Source organism: Takifugu flavidus, chromosome 16 (assembly GCF_003711565.1).
Source record: "Takifugu flavidus isolate HTHZ2018 chromosome 16, ASM371156v2, whole genome shotgun sequence".
Taxonomy (NCBI): domain Eukaryota; kingdom Metazoa; phylum Chordata; class Actinopteri; order Tetraodontiformes; family Tetraodontidae; genus Takifugu; species Takifugu flavidus.
Window position 1 is genome coordinate 9,902,770 of NC_079535.1, and position 20,575 is coordinate 9,923,344.

General features: G+C 43.1%; 4 protein-coding genes across 6 annotated transcripts; 2 read left to right on the forward strand and 2 right to left on the reverse strand.

Moving 5' to 3' along the window:
* Nucleotides 1-294: 294 nt before the first annotated feature.
* On the reverse strand, nucleotides 295-5,335 carry spint1a (serine peptidase inhibitor, Kunitz type 1 a). The gene is made up of 10 exons (XM_057011816.1): nucleotides 4,590-5,335; nucleotides 4,013-4,170; nucleotides 3,787-3,928; nucleotides 2,470-2,637; nucleotides 2,216-2,263; nucleotides 1,820-1,951; nucleotides 1,679-1,729; nucleotides 1,426-1,596; nucleotides 1,288-1,347; nucleotides 295-1,196 (listed from the first exon to the last, which is right to left on the reverse strand). The coding sequence occupies exons 1-10, from the start codon at nucleotides 5,014-5,016 to the stop codon at nucleotides 1,012-1,014; spliced, it is 1,542 nt and encodes a 513-aa protein (XP_056867796.1). The 5' UTR covers nucleotides 5,017-5,335; the 3' UTR covers nucleotides 295-1,011.
* Nucleotides 5,336-7,736: 2,401 nt separating this feature from the next.
* Nucleotides 7,737-12,599, forward strand: ppp1r14d (protein phosphatase 1 regulatory inhibitor subunit 14D). Of its 2 annotated transcripts, XM_057011847.1 has the most exons (5): nucleotides 8,060-8,201; nucleotides 11,154-11,278; nucleotides 11,701-11,781; nucleotides 11,936-11,968; nucleotides 12,186-12,599. In XM_057011847.1, the coding sequence occupies exons 2-5, from the start codon at nucleotides 11,162-11,164 to the stop codon at nucleotides 12,252-12,254; spliced, it is 300 nt and encodes a 99-aa protein (XP_056867827.1). In that variant the 5' UTR covers nucleotides 8,060-8,201; nucleotides 11,154-11,161; the 3' UTR covers nucleotides 12,255-12,599. The 2 variants fall into 2 exon arrangements, with proteins under 2 accessions (XP_056867826.1, XP_056867827.1); XM_057011846.1 differs by lacking the exon at nucleotides 11,154-11,278 and having other exon boundaries at nucleotides 7,737-8,201.
* A 1,046-nt stretch (nucleotides 12,600-13,645) lies between these two features.
* zfyve19 (zinc finger, FYVE domain containing 19) lies at nucleotides 13,646-16,652 on the reverse strand. The gene is made up of 11 exons (XM_057011824.1): nucleotides 16,446-16,652; nucleotides 16,236-16,357; nucleotides 16,079-16,132; nucleotides 15,830-15,996; nucleotides 15,539-15,681; nucleotides 15,289-15,397; nucleotides 14,984-15,199; nucleotides 14,717-14,793; nucleotides 14,467-14,568; nucleotides 14,227-14,375; nucleotides 13,646-14,020 (listed from the first exon to the last, which is right to left on the reverse strand). The coding sequence occupies exons 1-11, from the start codon at nucleotides 16,497-16,499 to the stop codon at nucleotides 13,942-13,944; spliced, it is 1,272 nt and encodes a 423-aa protein (XP_056867804.1). The 5' UTR covers nucleotides 16,500-16,652; the 3' UTR covers nucleotides 13,646-13,941.
* Nucleotides 16,653-16,697: 45 nt separating this feature from the next.
* Nucleotides 16,698-19,787, forward strand: bub1bb (BUB1 mitotic checkpoint serine/threonine kinase Bb). Of its 2 annotated transcripts, none has more exons than XM_057011825.1 (9): nucleotides 16,698-16,799; nucleotides 17,394-17,562; nucleotides 17,664-17,723; nucleotides 17,798-17,942; nucleotides 18,038-18,234; nucleotides 18,320-18,483; nucleotides 18,603-18,796; nucleotides 18,882-18,982; nucleotides 19,089-19,787. In XM_057011825.1, the coding sequence occupies exons 2-9, from the start codon at nucleotides 17,423-17,425 to the stop codon at nucleotides 19,351-19,353; spliced, it is 1,266 nt and encodes a 421-aa protein (XP_056867805.1). In that variant the 5' UTR covers nucleotides 16,698-16,799; nucleotides 17,394-17,422; the 3' UTR covers nucleotides 19,354-19,787. The 2 variants fall into 2 exon arrangements, with proteins under 2 accessions (XP_056867805.1, XP_056867806.1); XM_057011826.1 differs by having other exon boundaries at nucleotides 16,707-16,799; nucleotides 17,398-17,562.
* Nucleotides 19,788-20,575: the final 788 nt, after the last annotated feature.

Below are 20,575 nucleotides of genomic sequence, written 5' to 3' on the forward strand. Positions count from 1 at the left end.
GTGGATATAGTATTATAGCATTACAATTGTGTCAGTTTTGAATCTTAAAAGTGGGAGGAAAACCTGTAATTCTTCTGTGGGACACACCTTTGCTTAAATTTGCGAATGCAAATGAAATGTGTTTGATCTTGATCAAACATGATTTTGATCTATGAAAAAGAGAAGCAAGCTAGAGTCATAACAACAGGACATGGAATGCATACCTACCTTTTTACAGCCTGGATGACGTTAGACATGGTTGTAGTCATGGCTCATAATTCAACATAATTTCTATTTAACAGGGATGCATTAGAATAGTTTGGAATTCTGTTTATTAAGTATAAACATGACTTACAGAAACCTGTAAGATTAAAATGTTGTCTACCCAACAAGTTTTCTTTACAAGACATCATTTAACAAATACATAGCTTGTCCTGAAAAGACAACTTAAAAACTATTGAGAAAATAACTTCAGCTTCTCAAAAGTCTAGGATTATGTACACTATAGAGCTTCTACAAGATCTCCAGCATAACAGTGGCATATGAACAGGAAACATTGTGGGAAAACCTGGTGCGGCAGGATTTTGGGAATGTGGATGGATCACCAATATCACCCACACAATTCCTGGAGGATCAGCTTTATAGAAGTGTGAGGAACTGCCTGACTTAGTAGCTTCATTTAAAACAAACAAAAAAATAATTGTCACTCACAAATATTATATGAAACATCACAATAAAAAAATAATTATAATTTGAACCGGTCTTGTCATGACATCCGGAGGTAACCAACCTCTGACCCCTCCCTTATATCCTGAGTACAAACGGATGTTTGACCGCGTTAAACACAAGCCAGAAATAAAACGCATCACATTTCATCATTGAAGACTGCCTTCGGTGCACGTTTACCGCTGCGGAACGCATCCACAATAGGAAAAACTAAAGAAAACAAACAGTTCCAGATGCTTGAGTTTGTTCAGTGGAATGATGCACCTCTTGGTCAGGGTGCAGAGGTCAAAGGTGAGAAAGCAAGGGTCAGATTGGCTTCGTGGTGGTGTTATAGACCAGCCGCTCTCGGTCCTCAAAGGTAACGGGGATGGTGTTGACTGGCACGCGCTGGTGCTGCCCCGACTTCCTCCTTCCTTTCACCAGGCAGTACGCCAGGATGGCCAGCATGATAAGGATGGAAACGCCCAGGAGGGCGGCGACCGCTACAACAACTGTGAAGGTGATCAGAATGTCAAATGTTAGGCGTAAACTCGCTGGTTGTCCCGTCAAATCTCCCTCCAGTGACACTGATGTCAAGGTTACCTGTATTTTTCTCCGACACCGCGCGATCAAACTCCTCCTTTCTTGCAAATACGTCCTTTTCTGAAATAAAGAGTTCGCCGTCAATTTGCTATAAATGGATGCGAGCGCTCCTGAATCTCCCGATTGGCGATAACCAACCTGTGACGCCGCGGCAAAACTTCATGCAGGATTCCGGAGACTCAAATCTGTTCTCGTTTCCTTGGCATCCCCCGTAGTTGAAGCGTGTACATTCCTGTTTAACAGGGTTGTAGTACCACTTGGTCAGACTGTCCCTGCAGCCCCCCGTGTCAGGAAGCTCTGTGCAGCGCACTGAAAAAGACAGCAGCAAACATGGGGGGGGGTGAAGAGGCGGCAGCATGAACCTCCGTGTGACGGCAAGACGTTCGCTCACCTTTTTGTTCGTTGACTGGGATCTGCAGCAGGATGTCGAAGGTGTTGTTCACTATCAGATACAAGAGGGGTTTATTGAAGCCATTAGGCTATTTATTTATTTATTTTTTAAATAAGCGGAGTTTGAGGGGTCGCTGCTTACGGTCTTCGCATTTCTGCTCGTCTGATTTGTCGCTGCACTGTGGGGTCGAGTCGCACTCCAGTCCCGGAGCCAAACAGCAGCCGTTGTCGCAGGTGAACTGATCTGTGGTGCAGGGAGCGTTGCATTGTTCACCTGGAAAATAACGGCACCCGTCAGTTCCCCAGGACAGGAATTACTGTGGCGAAGCAGCTCCACGGCAGCAGCGAGTTTGCAGGAGTTAGTGCAGAATTCTGCCGATCACATAAATAAACCCGAATGGAAGCTCATTCAATGCTGATGGTTAATAAGAAGGGAATGAGTCACATTCAAATGTATCGCATGATGCCTCCAGGGGATAATCCACATTTATGTTGACCCAACCTTCCAGTGTTTTTGCTAGAATAACAGTTCACCAACCTTGGTCTGTAGGAACTGGCAAACCCCTGCCTGTCTTACTCGTTTTTTCTAGGAAAAACAACCAAAAATTAACATTCAGCGATTAAAAGTGACGTGGTTTTAAAAATTACCTTCTTTCATCATTAAGTCGCTGTGCTTCAGCAACAAAATTAAAGCAAACTTAAATTCTACGAAGGTGGACATCCAAACATGGCACAAAAATGGGAAGAATGACAAAAAGTCGGCGTACGATAACGACAACACTGAGGACATACCTGAACCAGAGCAGGCGTTGGTGCACTCGTCTTTGGAGAGATAGTTGTTGAGATTCTCTCTGCAGCCCCCAAAGATGAACTGCTCACATTTCTGCGAGGCTGCGTTGTAATGCCACCGCGGGAAGGAACCGCGGCAGGGCCCCACCTTCACTGGAGCCATACAGTGGTCTAGCGGTACACAACACAAGAGAGTGCGTTTAATCCACACTGATGGGGCTGCAGTTAGCAGTAATACTGTGAGAATGTTCCCATAACTCTCCCATCATAGGTGATTCTTGAATCACAAGCTGTCTGATTGTAAGATCATAATAAAAGGTCAAAATTTAAAGTCAACCGATGACTCTCTAAGCAGGCTAGAACCACGTGAGCTAAGCTAAGTAGCGGCGAGTCAACAACAAAAACAGAGTCCCAGATGACCTCAGTCACACATTAACAAAGGAGCATTTGTTGTTTTGGACCCACAATCCTGTGTGACTAATTGTAAACAGTTTAGTCTCATTTCTGATGCCCCATGTTGTCTTTTGTTGTCTGAGCCTGGATGAGGGCAGAAGCGATTGCGCAATGTCGAGACCAACGAAACGGCGGAGAGGATGCGGGATTTGCTCTCACCAGCACGCAGCTGTGAGAGACGTGAGAAAAGGGAGCCGCAAACCGCCCCTCCATGGCCGATTCCTGTCACCTTTATAAAGGAGTCTCTGTCAAGAGTGTTCCACTCAAGTAAATGTCCGACCATATTCACAACATGGAGTGTTAACAATTAACCCCGTCTTGGAAACTTCCAAATTCCTCGCCGTGTCTGCCACGGGTGGCGCCACACGGACCCCTGAATGCAGAAGAAATCTTCGGCACGGCTCATGATTGAGAGGAGCGCGAAGTGTCGCTGCTTGTGTAACTTCAGCTGAAACCAGATGAACAGGTTTCGATGAGTCGGGGGTGGAGATAGTGGGACTAGAGCGGGCAGCCCAACGACAACACTGCTCATTTTCTTCTGTGGGAGAATCCTCAGACATCAACACCCTGACGTCTTTAGCACCCCGCGGGCTCAAATTACACCGTGATGCCTCCGGTGTCCCACGTTTTAGAGCCATTATCTCTCTATCTTGTTATTTGCCTATTCCTGGTCCACAGGAATTAGGTGAGCGTGCCTCAGCAGGTTTCATCACAATTAAAATGGCATCTAGCAAATAACGCAAGAACCTAACAACACCCCTCCCCCATTCTGAGAAAGGCCCCAAAAAAGACGCACGAGGGCTGAAAATGAGAAGTGTGATGTGTTGGAGGTTTCTGATGGCATCCTTCCTCAATGTGGATACTCACGCTCAGACTGCTCGGGCGTGAGGACCAGAACCGTGACCTTGATGGAGTCCGACTGGCCGATGGTGTCCGTGACCGTCAGCTGGAACTTGTACATGCCAGACGTCAGATTCGACACCATGATCTGGTCCTCGAAGTTCGTTTTCTGCATAGCGACAGACAAATACCCCACGATTACTGATGGAAGTCCCTATATTTCCCAGAGGTCGGGTTCCATCTGCCGTGTCACCTCGATGACGGCGTAGGGATACTGAGTGAGCATTTGCCACTGGTAGGACAGGATCTTCTTGTCGTCTTTGCTCGCTATGCCGTTGAGCATCACTGCTTCCTGGGGCTGGACGACCCGGTCCTGGCCTCCGTTGGCTACGGGCGGACGGTCCGAGTCATCTGGAGAGAAAGCGTGATGAGTGTGTGAACCCAACAGGAACATCTGGAGCAGCAATGCAGTCGCCAGGTAGTGCCTGGAGAACGAAACCCAAACCGGGGACCACAATGACCCGACATGTGTGAACACGCCAAGCGGAGGGATTAAAAACTCAGCGCAGCCTTTCCAGTGGACCAGAAACACTTGTGGTTAATTATTTGAGGAATGAAATAAAAGTTTCTCCTCAGTTAAGATCAAAATCCACTCAGGTCTGCCTTTGTGTTTAATGTGGGCGTGTTGTGGCACTTTCTGAGCGCATTAAACACTGGAACAAAGGAGGAACGAACCCCCATCTCAATCATGTCTACAGACACATCTCAACGACAACAATGAGCTCCTGAGCTCAAATGCAACTATCCGAAACGGGCAGGTTTGGACCTACCTGGGAGCAGATCCACTGCGAGATAACTCTCATACACGGTGTCCTGGATGTAGTTGATGAAGCCCTTCTTCCTGACGAAGCGGCACACATATTGCTTTTTGTACAGACAGTCAAAGAGAAAGCAGGAGCTGATCGAGCCTCCTTTCTCCTCCTCCTCCCCCTTTGCTCGCTCCATGAAGGCGACGTTGCACTTCGGGTCTTTGCAGCAGGCCGCCACGCAGTCCCTGTACCGGCCCAGTTTGGGCGACGACAGGTACGTGGCCCCGTCCTTCACCGACTCGTCCGCGTCGAGGATAAAATCATCGCGACCCTTCTTGAATTTCTCCAAGCATCCTTCCCCAGTTTCCTGGCCAAAGGAGGAGTCGAGCAGCAGCGTTGCGATCAGGACGCAACACGCTCCCAAATGTCCCTTAAGGAGCGAATTCATTCCTAAAATAAAGAATTACGCGGTTAAATAAAACCCGCAGAGCCCCTTTAACGACTAAGAGCTGGGTAGAAGATTTTAAAAATCCAATAATTAGTTAAACGGTGTAGTTGAGAATTTCTTAGGCCGGAAAAACAACAGGTTGGTTCTTCTTTGATAACGTCCCGGAGACGAATCAGGTATCGATCCAGACGCTCATCGATCCTCTGTTGATCTGACCTGGATTGATCACAGTCGCGAAAGTCTCTTATTAAACCTGACCTGTTTGGTGTCGACGAAACACTACCTGGGAACTCGACGTGAGTCACCTGAAAGGTACAGGAAGTGAAATTCCACTCGTTCTATTGCCACTCCCAGTTCTCCCAGTTCCCCCATACCACGACGGGGGCTCGAAACAAGATGATCATCAATCACATGAGGCAAGACCGATTTTGACCCACATTTAAGGATTGGAATGTTTTACAGCTAAATAATCAGACAACAGGAAATGATTACAAATGATTCAAACTGCGCACAGAAGTTCCGCGATTAGCGCGTCAAAGTTTATTTAATTCCATTCACAGTCAAATCGGGCCCTCAATTTGGCCCAGGGCTTACATGTGCATTTAGAAAGTTTTAAAAAGGCTATTCAATGAGATTATCTAATTCCAGCCATTAATTGTAATATAAAAAAATGTCTAGCAGTCTGTTAATGACGTCATGTCGACCATTGCGGCTATATATATATAAACTTTAAATTGAAAACAAACGAATAATATATATATATATATAATGTTAATTTATATGTGTAATCTATTTATATATGTAATTTATATGTGTTTATTTATATATATAGTGTTAATTTGAATGAGTTAAACCCACATCAAACCCAAAGCAGATTATTAGTTTTAAATTTAAAGTTAACATTTTAATAAAAAATACTGGCAACACATCGACACATATTAAATGCATCTGAAGGACAATCTTAAGTGATTAAAGCGATTTTTGGACTCATGACTTTAAAAGAAATAATCATAAATCCAAATATTGAAATAAAATTCCTGGGGAAGTGAATCTCAGTTTGTACCACTAGATGGCAGCATCGCGCACCCAGTTTGCGGAAACGGCAGCAGTAATCGCCTCTAATCCAAAAACATAAAAATGTAAATTTTGCCAGTTCATGCACGCGAGCTGTGTGGACAGTTGATGATTTCTTTATATTGGCAGCATTCTATATCCTCTCATCGGAATCATTAGGTGAATCATATTGAATCACCTGTTTACGGGCTGTGATGAGTCACTGAAAACTCATCAATGGGAAAATATGAATACGATGGCTGACATTATGTAAATCTCCTGGTCAGTTGTAATACAACATAATTACACCAGATTCCACAGGAATAGAAGCTTTTATGGTTACTGTGTCAGTTTTTTTTTTAGCATCAATCTCCTCACCTGAAAAACTAGAATTTTCTCCATTATTTCATCTTTTTTCTAGCAGCCTGGTGGTGCAGAAGCAGTCAGCATAAAACCTGATGAATGAATTTGTCTGTGTAGAAAGGTGAGCTGCTGGAGGCCCTCAATAATTCAGGGATTGTAACAGACGGCGCATCAGTTGGCCCAGGTTTGGTGGTTTGATGCTGTTTGTCAAAACTAACACTGAATCTGACATCATCATCATCATCATCCTCATTATTACGACAATAGTATATTAGAATGTCTGGAAACTGCAGCTTTGTCATTGCTGTTGCAACTGTAGGTGTTTGGCCAGAAGGTGCAACAGAACAACTGTTGACTGTTGATATTTGGCTCCACACACAGCTCACTGGCAGCTTTGAGACCGACTTATAAACAGCGATCTCCTCCTCATCTAGTATTTATGACGGTGTAACTTGGGAAGCCAATTTGACTTCAAGGCTTATTAAACATGCACCTGATAACATCTGTTATCAAAGAAAAGATGGGTATTACACAGGAGGAACCTTAACTCTCCTGTCAGGGGGACCCAGGTAGTGTTGCAGGTGTCTGAGCAGGCGAGAAGCCCGTGCACGTTGAGAATGCTGCAGGCTAGTTCTTCCAGGAGATTCTGAAGACAAAGTACTGAATGGAGACTGGGTAGATTAATAGATACCAGACACCTCCCCAACAGGTTTTTATCATTTTTGCTCATAACATTAGCATAAATGCTAATCCTGACCTGTAAATAAAGATGGAGGGCATGAAAACCCAGTGACCACATACACCAGATGGGATAGATGTTTAGTGATTGATTCACTAAAACAATGCAGTTATTCTTCTCATTTACTAATGACCACAAACTCCACATGGTGACATCACACAACAGCGGCCACATGGAGCTACGACGGACACTCTGCAAATGTCTCCTCTTTCTATTTGACACGCTCTTGCACCTGATTTAGGAAGTCTAAATGCAATGTCTGAGTTCTCTCCGTGCTTCGAGGAAATATTGGAGATAAGCACAATTAATGGTAGCCATGTCCCCCATGGGAGGTGGCAGCCAGAGAGCTTTTATCTGGCCAAGCAGAGCTGTTTTATATTTTCAAAATTCAGTCGCACATATTGGCAGAGCCGTATTCCTGTCTTGATTACTGTGTTTTTATTGGCGCAATTGACCTATGTTCTCCCACTGCAACAATATAAAACACGCTGCAAGATACATGCGCACACAAACACACACGCCAACCAACACACACTGCACACTACACAGAGGCATATCTCATTACCATTCTCCTGATAGTGCAGCCAGTGGGTGTTGCAAGAGAAGGAGGAGTGAGGAAGAGAGATAAAGAGAGAGAGGGAGAGAGAGGCAGGGAAAGAACCAGAGGCAGCGTGAGAGAGAGAGAGGGGCAGCACGGACGCTCGATAACAGAAGACACACATGGGAGCAGCAGCACACAGGAAGACCTGAGACAGAGCAGGAAGCTGCAAAACAAACGTGCCCGAGTCGGTGAGACTTCCTCCTTGCGTGTGTGCGTGCGTGCGTGAAGACTCCCGAGGCCGTGGCAGCTATGGCGTCAGATCCCGGCACCCAGTCCAGGGTGATGTTCCAGACCGTGGACAAGGCGGAGGAACCGGCACATCGAAAGCTGGGCAAGCTGACGGTCAAATACAACAGGAAGGACCTGCAGAGGAGGCTGGATATCGAGGAGTGGATCGACGGGCAGCTGCACCTGCTGTTTGACTGTGAGGTAAGATGGGGCTGGCACACACACACACACACACACACACACACACACACACACCAACACACACACATAGAGATGGAGAGGGGAAAGAGCAGGGGAGGAACTGCCCTGCAATGGGCTTTTCTCCATGTATGAAAGATTAAGCAAGGAACTGAAGTAGGCGGGAGGCAAGTGGAGGCTTTTTTGGCTGCAACGTTTGGCACATGCTGGGTTGCCACATCAACAAGGTTTCAGTATCAGCTGTTGGACAATGTCACGTTCTGTCACGATGAGATCACATTGTTTCCAGGCTGATGGCGGATGGCTGCCATGATATTCTGGATCGTATTCCTGCACCTGAAGGACGGAAGCACATTAATTAAAGATCAGAATAAAGTTCTGCAAATGTTGACACAATGTCGTCATTGTTTATTGACAGTATTAACGAGAAGTGTAAAAATGTGATTAGTGTTCTAGGAAGGTGTACTTAAAAATGTCCCATTATCACCCATAATTCCCTTACAGCACCACACCTGCATAATGGACTGTAATCTGGTTATGTTGTGGGCTTTGTATTGATTTGTTTGGGATTATCTGAAAGGAAACCATGGCAACAGATGTTTCAACAGCCACACCAGACAGGAGCGTGCACAGTGGATGAGGGGTGGCTTTTTAGGAGCTCGAGCAAATGACGACACAGTTGGGATGAGAATTCCAACGGCTTCGCCATTTCCTGCCGGAAAAGGCGGAGACAAACAGATTTGATTTGATTTTTAGGGCGCTTTGGTTATCGCCGGCCTGTCGCTGCAGAAAATCCCATGAAGATGGGAGTCACCCTCCCGCAGAGGACACATAGTCTAGTGATGCCGAGAAATAGGAGCGTGCAGACATCCGAGGATCAGAAATAATCCTTTTCTAAAAAAAAAACCAAACGGTTTACTCAAATTCAGCAGTGACAGCGGAGCTCTGAAACTGCTGTTCTGCCTTATGATGCTTATTTCTCTCCATTAACACCCCGAACCCTCTCCCCGGTGGTAATGTACGATTACATGCCTCTAACACTGAGTCTTACAAAAACAGATCTGGAACCTGCATCCGTGGCCTCCTTGGATCGTGTCCCAGAAACATACATTTATGATTTCACATTTGCAGCATTTTCATGCTGTGGCACTAAAATAAACCAGCATGAGGATGCGAGGGTGTGGATGTTGCCCCCCCAACAACCTTATTCTGAAAATAAGGCTTGATGTTTAGTGCTGTTGTGGTAAAACCTGGCCCGGAGTCACGTTTCTGACACACGGGCGTATTAAAATGACGAGCTCACTCTCCGTATGGGATGGTCTGGACATTTGCATTAGCTCCTGCTGTAGATGCAGTCATGGCCTGTCCTCGTGCACGGCCCAGATGGATGAATTTTGCATACGCTCAGGAGAGGGTTGCACTGTTGCTGCTCAGACTCTTCTGCGTGGAAGCATTTACCATCAGTTCTCTGTGTCACCGCCTTAATTATTTAAGCCCATTTCTAATTCATACAAGTGCTGTCCCAGTCTGGAGCCTATGGCTCCATTGCAAACTTCACACCTTTACAGATACAAAGCAGGACATGAAAATCAGCTTTCTGCTAATTTTGGAACTAGACAAGTTTAAAACTCAACCACTGATTAGCATGAATGTCCTCACTGAACCATAGCACTGTGATCCTTAAATCCGCTCTGCTGATGTTAATGAATGTTTTCATCTGGTTACCTCGACGTGACGTGAAGAGGAAATGGGAAAAAGGACAATAAATTACATGCAGGCTGGCTTCTTATCGAGTCAGCTGAATTTCCTGGGCACAGTTTCCTTTACAATAGAGAAACAAATGGGCATTGCATGACAACACTGCGTGTGTGTGTGTGTGTGTGTGTGTGTGTGTGTGTGAGTTTGTTGATTCATTATTCATAGGCCCAAAAAATGTTTAGTTTATAGGGTAAGGTGAGAAAATTGACATGGTTTATATGCTGTGCAGCTGATTCGACTAATTTCTACTAAATTGGGTCAGAGTGGTAATAATTTGCTACCCAATGCTTACACATTAACTAGTTTTGTGTTTCATTTAGTGTCCTCATTTGCTGTTTTGATTCCAGGCAAAATTATGCTAATTTCCTCGAAATTGTTCCATTTGTTTATGTTGGAAAAATATAACACCGAGACACACAATGCACATCTGTCATTACTATCTTTGTGGGGACTTTCATATCCCTGATATATACTGTATTACCCAGCTCCTTACCCTAACTAACCCAATGACCCCAACTCTAACCCTAACTTAACCCTAAATTGAGCCTCATCCTGAAAACCAAGTCTGTGGTGGCAGCTATCATCGGCGTTCCCCACCCACGCTGAGGTGCAAGATTATTTGTGTGACATCTAACGATGCCTAAATGAGCACCAGCATCAGTGAATCTAACCTCAGCTCTCAGTTGTTTCAATGTCAGCGTTGTACAAGGATGCATTATAGCAGAAACTCTTCAGGGCAGGAACATCAATACCCGCCGTCATCGTGATGTTTTTGACCGATTTGTCCTTTGGGTGTTTTCTAATTAACCTTGCTAAAGAGCACTCTTCCTCCGACAATGGAGGAAACTTTCATCAAGTGGGGAATTTGCCATTTGGTTGCTGCTGAAAAGGGACAATGTTCGAGGTGTAGTTTCCATGGTGATACACTTGTAATTGGTCTGGTCTGCAAGACAGTTCCTATTTAGCGCTCTTGTTTTAGTCATGGTACCATGATCAGCACTTACAGGCACTTACACAGCCGCACATGTACAGCAGGACCGCAACACTGTGCTGCGTGTCCTGCAGACATCAGCAGAAAGACGTGAGGCGCTCCAAATAGCCAGCTTGTATCAATTAGAAGTGGGCACAGGGGACAGGGTGGTTCCATCTAATCTGCCACTCAGCAATTCCACATTGATTAGCTCTCTCCTCATCCAGAATGCCGCATGAGTCCTGACCTGGAAGCCATGAAAACAACAGGAAACTATCCCTCACTCACAATCTCTGCTTGTCAGAATCTGCAACTGCTGACTGCACACATGTTGGCGGGCAGGGTTTCTCCAGTGAGCATGGTCCATTCCTTATGTAAATGCTGATAGGTGTGAAAGGCCAAGATGTGAATGAATTACTTTACTATAGTGGCCTTATACAACTGGAAATTGCACTTTTGCTTATATGTCGATCGTTAATTATGTCACCGTTAAATATTCCATTCAGTCGATGTGTAGTTGAAACACTTAAGGCAAATCTCTGCATTGATTTCGTATAACATCCACTGCTGCACTGTTTTTCTTGTTTTGTTTTTTACATTTTTTCTATTATTTTTATAATTATTTTTAACTGCTAATATATCGCAGGTGGATGACTGTTAACAGGCTTTATTGTGAGGCATAATAGTGTGTACATGGTCTTTCAAAACAAGCCTGTTTCTAGCAGCAAGAGTGAAATATTAATGTCAGACCTGTTGTGCCTCATTGCTTTTCAGGAAGAGGAAATTCCAGAATTAGAAATTGATATAGATGAGCTCCTGGAGCTGACAGATGAGGGCCAGAGAAGCCGGTTGCAGGTACGAAGGCGGGTTACAGTAAAAATAATCGTGCTTCATGAACCTGGCCTTTTTTTTTTTTTTTTTTTTAAATGGTAAACCTGAGATTGCATGGCTATTTTACAGCATCTGACCCTTGTGTTCTCAGCTGCTCTGTGTTTGTGTTCTTTGATAGGAGCTGCTGCAGGAATGTGGGAAGCCTAAAGAGGTAAGACATTTATTTAAACAAAAAAACATGTAAAAATTTCAGAGAATAGCTTTTTACTGCCTGCAACTCTGTGAGGGGGTAGAATTTCTGGTATCACTAACATATTTTTCATATCAGTGAGTCATTTCTATTTGGATTTCTTCCAAAGATTTGATGCAGCTTTTGAAAAAATCTTTATAAAGTGGAATTTCCAACTTTTTTTTTTTTTTCCTGGTAGGATTTCATCAACGGGCTGCTCTACAGGATGAAGGGTCTACGCAAAATGTCAGGTCCCTTGAAAAAATAGTAACAAAAAAGGTCAATTTGGAGACTCATTTCCTCCCCCATTTCAGCTAGCTCCTGTATGTTCGCTAAAAGGCTCCCACTGTCTTCCACACCTCGTGGTATCGAGTACGAGTCTAACAGCAGATAAGTTGGGTTTTTGAAATGGTTTATTTTTATTTGTCACTTTAATTTATGGACTACCATTTTGTCAAAACTACCAATAACGCACGTGATGCACCATGCTTCTGTACCATCACGTCTACCACCTCCCCAAGACAGAACAGTTTTTGTTGGCTATGTATGTACATAAATATTTTTGTTCTGATAACAGTGTTGTATGTCTGAATAAAAACGTGTACATTTTCAACAGCGTATTGGGTTACATAACAAACACCAGTAGCATGTGATAGTGACAAAACTGACACTACAGTATCGTCACGTATTCCCGCCACATTCTGTTTATTTTTTCCATATTTTAAATTGCCACCATCAGTTTAAACAAATTACACAGTGACGTCTTATTAGAACTCTTAAGCACTATAAAAAGGTCGTACAAGACGGGAGAGCATCAGCACATTGTTCCCAGAACACAAGCTTCACTTTTCTGCTGTTAATATTTCAAGAGTGATGAAAACGGAGGCGCTGTCCACATGTGGGAGTTCAGGAGTAAACACAGACACGGGAACGTCCATTAAGTATGGATCCATTATCCTCATCTGTCCATTTCCTGTTAGTGGCACGTGTCCGACGTGGTCAGAAGAGACGAAAATGGTAACGGCCACGGTATAAACCCTAATGGTGCAAGAAGCCCCCAGAGAAGTGAGTAATTACAGTCCGTCCTGAGTTTGCTGGACAGTAATGCACACTGATAAACCCGCTCTTAGGCCTTCCCTCTGTCACAGAGGGTCGTTAGGATCAGGAACATTACAGTCACTGGCTTGGTTTCCTCCAGCTTTCATGGCCACTCAGTCTGACAAAGCATTTTTGATGAGTGCTAAAAAAAAACCCGGAACGATTCAAATGCTTTAAAATAATAATAGAACCGCAGCGCTCCGTAAAGCCTCTCACACTTTAATTCTTTATCATTATATTACAACAATACACAAGAGGCGACACTTGTGTCAGACTTGTAGCCAAACATAGATGACAGGAGCGACTGAAGCGTGTGCCAAAAGAGAACAAAACCCTTTGTAATCCTTTTATATACAGACTCCAGCGCACTGCTCTGGTTCAGGGCTGACTGTAGTTTGCACACCTTCACACAAGATGAGCTAATGGTATGTCTGCTTCCTGGGTTGGTTGTCAAACTTTCAATAAAAGTGCATCCGTTTTAAGTCTTCGATAGCTTTTTAAAGTCGGACAGATGACGTGAAACGAGACCGTGGACATCTCCGCTCAACTATAACACTAACAGTCTTGCAGCCTTGGCCTTTATTATTTAGTTTCATACATTTATTAATACAGTTATTTAGTATTCATATTATCTATATTTTGAACATGAATGTATTTATATTAAGTGGTTTTCCATCTTGTCAGTCTGCTGCAGACAACACACATTCACACCAAAAGACAATTTAGATTCTCCAAACAACCTAATGTGCAGGTATTTGGACACTCCATCACCAGTGTTCTATCATTAAAAATGAGTCTGAAGCACAGGGCTAACAGCATTTGGGCCCTGCCAAAGCACAGCCAACAGTACCGTCTCACTACCGCGTCTTCTTTTTCTTTGGTGCAGTGTAGCTTGTAGTGCGATGCTCCATCCTGTCATATTTATCATGACCTTCCCTGGAGAGAAGATAAAGAGAGTGGATCGCTAATTCATCACGCTAAATACTTTATAGTCCTGCTGCTTAACAGCATGGAAGCAGCATGTCTACAGTATATTTGGGTCATGGCAGCCAGTCCCTATCAGAGGCACAAATCTTGCAGATATCCATACAAAAGCTTTACCACAAAGACAAAAATGTGTTTCTGGCAGGATTTTAGACTACCTGAAACAGCGGTTGCAGTATAGGTCTCCGTCACAGGAGTGACAACGAAGGGTGGCGTCTTGGTTACAGATGCAGCACCACGGAAGCTCTTCCTCATCGCTGTCTGACGGCGCAGCGGCAGGTGAAACTTTACTCCGCGGAGCTGGAGTCTTTACAACACATTAAAGCAACAAGGCATTATATGTTCGATGCCGTTCTCCAGAGTTTTAAAATGACGGTTTTGGGTTTGTTTTTAGTTACCGCTTTTGCCTTTTTCTTTTCTATGTTCTTTGGTTTGTTCTGGTCCACAACTACCGGTATGTTGTAGCCACTGGCTTCATCCAATACAGCTTCTTCAGATAGCTGAAGCAAAAACCATAAACACTTCAACACTCACTCTTCAGAAATCAATTATTAAAAGAGAAAAACAGAAGCCCCTTGTGGTCTACCAAACCTTGGGTGTTGTACAGTCAGAAAACAAACACCTGTGTAATAATAATAAGAACCAGACCTGTTTTAATACTCTCATGACAGCTTCTTCCTCAGTCTCTTCATCACTGTCAGGATGCTGAATGTCAGCCAGAGTAACTAGAAATGAAAAATATACATGGTATCAAAAAACCCACCAATGTTTTAAAAATACAACAAAAAACAATAATTTTGGACAAGTAAATCATCTTAATGTGCAAAAAAAAATCCTATCACAACCTTTTATCATTTATTTTAGTTATTTTTTTGACAAATGTAAAAGGTCTGGTGAGGACAAAGTGTGGCCTACCTTTCTCTGGATCTTGATCTTTCAGCTGTGCCAACCTTTTGGCCATTTGGAGAATGTCATTTTGAGAATGCTGCTCCTTCTTTAGCTCTTGCATCACCTCTTCTAGCAAACGGGCCTTCTCAGCCTCTGCCTGCTTGGCTACCTCGTGAGCCTCTGCTAAATTATCATCCACTGCTCCTCTCTCAGCCTTGCTGAGATCGTTCAGGCCATCAACACCTGCAGAGGGTCCAGTGAAGTTGGACAAAAGATGTGTAAATATGCAGTATAATATAAACTAAATGTTGCTCAAATTGATTTGGTTTTACTGTATTCAGGATTAATCTGCTGGTTGTCTATGGAAACTTCCTCTCTCATCTGATTAATCAGATCATTGGCTTGTTCAGTCTGAGTCTTGTGTTCAGGGGGGTGGTGCATCTTTACAAATAAGCAGAAGAAGAAAAATAAAACTGTGCCAAAAAAGAGTAGGTACAATTCTTTACAAACACATTTCGCGACTTATGAGTCCTATATTTAAATCCATAATGTTAGAAACTCCTGGGAATGCAGTTTGCTCACAGGTGGTGGAGCTTGTGATGGTGGAGGCTGACCCCGGAGAACAGCCAACCGGTCCTCCATCTCCTGAACAGAAGGAACTGGCTGACTGGGAGTTTTCAGAGCAGCAAGTCGAGACTCAATCTCTCTCTCAGATTGGGCTTTTTCTAAAGAAATGGTCAAAGGCTCGAATAAAATAAATAATACTAACACAGAAACAACATTGTTTTAGTTATAAGGATTAAAATAAACTTGGACAGGATTTATTTGTCATTCAGCTATACAAGTAAATTGCTAAGAAGCTCCACTTTTTACTTGGCAGAGCGTCGTCCTTGAGCCTTTGGAGTCTTTCAGCAATAACCTGGTCCTCTTTACTCATTCCTTTTGTTGGTGGTGTGTTTAATTTGTTGTTTTTGCTGCCTCCGTGTGCAAAAGACGTTGTTGACTGTGACTGCTGTTTTGCCTCCAGTGCAGCAACACGTCTATGGAAAATGCACTTGTGTTAGCTAAGAAAGAAAATATACCTTGAGACCCCCCCAGCCCCCACAGAGGTGGTATACTGACTTCTTGTAATTTTCAGGAGGAGACCATTTTCCATCAGTGGTTTTGGATTCCCCACTATACATCAAAAAAGCATAGTAAATAGAATTTTATGAAGATGAAGGTAATTATTAATACACAAACATCACATTTGTGAGATTCTGTAAAGGTTGACGTTTACCTGGTCAGGTTACCATGACATTGCTTGCAGACCTTCTGTTGGGTGTTGCCACAGCGAGGCACCACAGCACTGAATGTCAAACAACTGGAGCAGAAGGAGCGGCGACAGTTTTTACAGCCCATCTGTGGGAATATCGTCACATTAAGTACAGCGTCCACGTTCTTAAAACGTCAGTTTGTTGAGCAGTGCAGTTGAAAGGTCAAATCATACCTCCTTTTTAAAGAGACTGAACTTTGATGCACAACAATAGCAACGGTTGTCCATCCTGATACGTGTAGAGTCATCGAGCAGATGGGTAAAATATCATTTACCCTGGGTGGTAGATACGATGAAAGTGCCTGGGTAAAAATTGATATTTTACAGCTAACCACTTCTTTTTCCTGTCTCTAAAACCAGGACCCGGAAGCATACCGGAAGTTGGACACACGTATCTTCCTTTTCTTACTCTTCCAATCAGCTTGCGCAGAATTGTCTCGCGGTCCCTTTTCAAAACACGGAGTCCACTGCTGATTGTCCTCGCTGCGAAGTTGTATTTGTGAAACTTTTAAAAAAGAGATTTCAGAGGTTTGCAATTGACTTTATTGTACATCACATTATCAGATCAGCAATTTGATTTTCAAGTGTAAATCCTCTTTCCAGCTATTATTTCAATAACAGAAGTGATCACGCTAATGATAGCAAGCTAGTATTAGCATGTCGAACGTCCTAGCGTAGCCCTTTCATTAAGGTTTGTAAGAAAAAAGACCTATTGACCTTATCGGGACAAAACAATCCCCATTCAGTTATTGCAAAGCTTTATATACAAGCCATTACATTTTAAGTCGGGTCTATAACCCACATCCTACAATAATAGACATATTATGTTGTCACGTTGCTTTGAGTGCAAGAGTCATTCAGTAACATACATTGATATTTGACCTGTTTCTAAATATGTCTAACGTAGTAGTATAGTAATAATTAAATAGTAATATTGACAAACTTATTGCTCTTTAAATACAGACTACTTTTTCTATTCATTACAACAATGTTGGCATACGTGATACAGTGGTTTTAGTATAGTTCTCCATTACTCCAGAAACAACCATTTAAAAAAAAAAAAAAGTTCCATCTGAAATCTTCCAAGAAAATTTAGATGATACTGACCCGTGTGTCTGTCAGATAGGAGCGAGCGAGTTTTAATTTCCACGATGGCAGAAGCAGATGTGGAATGGGAACTGAGCAAAGAAAACATCCAGCCACTCCGGCGGGGCAGAGATATATCAGCCCTACACCAAGCCCTCACTCATCTGCAGGATGGAGACAGCTCTGCTGTTAACCAGCAAAGGCAGTATGGATAACGATGATTATTAAATACTTGCTGTGTATTTGAAGCTCCTTTCTAACACAATTTGACAGTTTCTTAATGATTTATGGCCTCATTTTTTAAAGGGCCTTTGAGACTGAAGTGCGAATGTATGATGGCGATGATCCACTCGATGTTTGGGATCGGTAAGGAAAATATGTAAAGAATACAGTGTTACACAGAACTAGCCTGATGTCTATGATGTCTTCTTTCTTCACAGGTATATCAAGTGGACAGAGCAAACATTTCCTCAGGGTGGCAAAGAGAGCAACCTTCATACATTGTTGGAACAAGCTGTAGCAAGATTCACCAATGTTGAGAAATATCACAACGATCTCCGCTATGTTGAAATCTGGATTAAATTTGTATGTGTGATATCTCCATTTCCCTCCTTTCCCATCACAAATAACGTGATATACTTTTTTTTTTACATTTTACTTATCCATATTTATGTCTTTAGGCGGAAAACTGTCCAGAACCCTTGGAAATTTACAGGTACATGCAAGTGCAGGGAATCGGAGTGAGGCAGGCTTCCTTCTACATCGCCTGGTCTGAGGAATATGAGAATCAGGGCAACTGTCGTGAAGCAGACCTGATCTATCAAAAAGGACTCCAGGCGTGTGCAGAGCCGCATGAGAAACTGCTGCAGTTTCACAAGTATGGAATTATGCATTCAAATTTGTGATTTGTTTAAAAAAAGGGGGCTATTCATAGTAAAGGCATGACTGTTTTGTGTTTATAGGGCGTTGCAGGCACGTGTGTCTCGTCAGGTGATGATGAACTTGGAACAGGGAGATAGTGATGACGAGCCAAAACAGACTGAGAGGGTTCATTTGGCTGATCTCAGATATAAAGGGAAGAAAAAGGCTATTAAACCGATCAACAGAACCGGGTCTGCAATTAGGAGTAAGTGTATCGTGTAATTGTGAATACATAAAAAAGGCCAAAAAAGTCATTTAATATTGCTAGTTGGTATATTAAATATGCTTTATTTTAATATTCGATTGTTTCCCTTTTTTGAGCAGATGTTGCTGGAGGTCTGCAGTCCCATAGTGCTTCTGTCCAGGGTAATGCCTCACAGAGCCGCTTGGTTGTTTTTAATGAGAACAATGCTCAAACCAGTTGCCCACCAGAGCCCAAGTTAGAGGCTTGGCCAGCTCTTCCTACCATCAAGGCAAAGGAGAATGAGCAGAGGCCTGAAAAGTGGTGTAATGTCAAGGTGTGAATCATTAAAACGTTTCTGTTGATTTACTTTAAAGGGTCACACCAGGACCGGCAGTGACACCGCTGTATTGTCTTTTTAGATGCCCCTGAAATCTAAAATCGGACACACTGTTATGGCCCCGCCACCTTCCAAACCAACCTTTCAGCCATTTGTGGAGGAGTCAGATGAGCCTCCAACAATGTGAGTGACCACCGTAATCTACAAATACATACAAATGCAATTATTAACAGAATTGTCTTTTATTTTATCTCAAGCTTTTCACCTCGCTTCATCTCCTTTCTGTTAGGACACCGTGTAAGATCAACCCAGCAGTGAACAAAGTCCTGTCACTCAGAAAACCCTGCAGAGAGGAAACGCCTCTGAAGAGGCTGCAGGAGCAGGAGGCGGAACCAGGAAAAGCGCAGGAGCAGAGCATGTACTGTAAAGAGCTGCTGCTCAGCGGAGCCGTCGAGTTCTGCTTCGAAGAACTGCGCGCTGAACGCTACTTTAAAAAGGTGGCCGAAGAGGTCAAAGGTCGGAAGGGTCACCCCGAACCCAGTACTTCAGTCTAAAGCAATTCAATTACGCACCTCTTTGTTAACATCCTCCTCCATTTAGACTAGCATTCTAGTACTGTTACATGTGTTTTATATTTTAGTGTAAATACTTTGTTTATGCATATTTTTTCTCAATGAAGACAAAATCAAAATGCTTTTTGGAAGCTCTCTTGGTCAGATTCATTTTGGATTTCTCAAAATAAGGAATAGAATAACTGGTGATATGGTTCCTACACATATCTACTGCTGAACTTTTTTGTTTTCTGTAAATACACGTTTTCTTACCACAAGAGAACTTTTACATCTTTTTATTGCATGCTCGGTTTTTATGTCTCATACATTTAGATGTTTGAGGGTTTGATTTTATACATTGTACATTTGGAGTGATTCCAATCACAGAATTATGTTTTACTACTGTGTCACTGTGTTCAATAAACATGTTGAATCTATCAGCTGAACAATCATGTGTTTGTTATTTAGACCTCAGCAAGTCATTTTGATGTACTGTCAGCAGTGCACGTGAAGAGGGAAGCACAGGCTGTGTCTGTTAGTATTTGCATCTGTAATTGCAGTATTTACAGTAGGTTGACTAAGGAATTCTAATTAAATATTAAATCAATTAGTATTTCTGCTTTTCTAGGTAGCAAAAGGGATTTTTATGCATTTTTCTTCACCCTTACACTGATAAGGCATTAAGACTACCTTATGTATACATACAGGTCATTTGTTAATTATTTTCAATGATTCTGCCTTCTAAAGAAACCTAATTTACAGTGATGATGGGATGCACGTCTCACGCAGCCTGGTGCAGGACTTTGATCAGCGGTCTGAAGATAGGCGCTCTGCTCATTAACCAGTGGTGGGCAGCAGGAGCTTCGTTTATCCCCGAGAGGTCACTCCCATGCGGGGGGTTGCGAGCGTTTACAGTGCCGGAGCGTCAGGCTTTTATTTCACACTGGAAATCTGAGACTGGCGGCAGAGATCGTTGCTCCCGGTGAGTGTGCAAACAGCTTAAACGTTTTGTCAAAGCAGCTGGAACTATGATAAATGGCAGACAGCGTGACAACACCCCCCATCACCACCATCACCATTATAACACATCATAAGCATGTCATAATGCGTCCTCATTGGCTCGCTGTTTGGCACGACATATTAAAGGCTCATCTCGTGTGACCCTGATGCCTCAGACAGAAAATCTATATCTTTCTCAAGCTGCAGTCGATGGACCCACTCAAAT

Excerpts from the sequence above, each read along its gene's own strand:
- spint1a (XM_057011816.1), bottom strand. The coding sequence starts at position 5,016 with ATGAATTCGCTCCTTAAGGGACATTTGGGAGCGTGTTGCGTCCTGATC. Across the intron at positions 3,929-4,012 it reads ATCCCTACGCCGTCATCGAG|AAAACGAACTTCGAGGACCA; the intron begins GTGACACGGCAG and ends GTCGCTATGCAG. Across the intron at positions 2,638-3,786 it reads CACGCCCGAGCAGTCTGAGC|ACCACTGTATGGCTCCAGTG; the intron begins GTGAGTATCCAC and ends GTGTACCGCTAG.
- ppp1r14d (XM_057011846.1), top strand. The coding sequence starts at position 8,022 with ATGGCGTCAGATCCCGGCACCCAGTCCAGGGTGATGTTCCAGACCGTG. Across the intron at positions 8,202-11,700 it reads ACCTGCTGTTTGACTGTGAG|GAAGAGGAAATTCCAGAATT; the intron begins GTAAGATGGGGC and ends ATTGCTTTTCAG. Across the intron at positions 11,782-11,935 it reads GCCAGAGAAGCCGGTTGCAG|GAGCTGCTGCAGGAATGTGG; the intron begins GTACGAAGGCGG and ends GTTCTTTGATAG.
- zfyve19 (XM_057011824.1), bottom strand. The coding sequence starts at position 16,499 with ATGGACAACCGTTGCTATTGTTGTGCATCAAAGTTCAGTCTCTTTAAA. Across the intron at positions 15,682-15,829 it reads CAAGGACGACGCTCTGCCAA|AAAAAGCCCAATCTGAGAGA; the intron begins GTAAAAAGTGGA and ends CCATTTCTTTAG. Across the intron at positions 15,200-15,288 it reads GCAGATTAATCCTGAATACA|GTGTTGATGGCCTGAACGAT; the intron begins GTAAAACCAAAT and ends GACCCTCTGCAG.
- bub1bb (XM_057011825.1), top strand. The coding sequence starts at position 17,423 with ATGGCAGAAGCAGATGTGGAATGGGAACTGAGCAAAGAAAACATCCAG. Across the intron at positions 18,235-18,319 it reads AAACTGCTGCAGTTTCACAA|GGCGTTGCAGGCACGTGTGT; the intron begins GTATGGAATTAT and ends TTGTGTTTATAG. Across the intron at positions 18,797-18,881 it reads AAAAGTGGTGTAATGTCAAG|ATGCCCCTGAAATCTAAAAT; the intron begins GTGTGAATCATT and ends TTGTCTTTTTAG.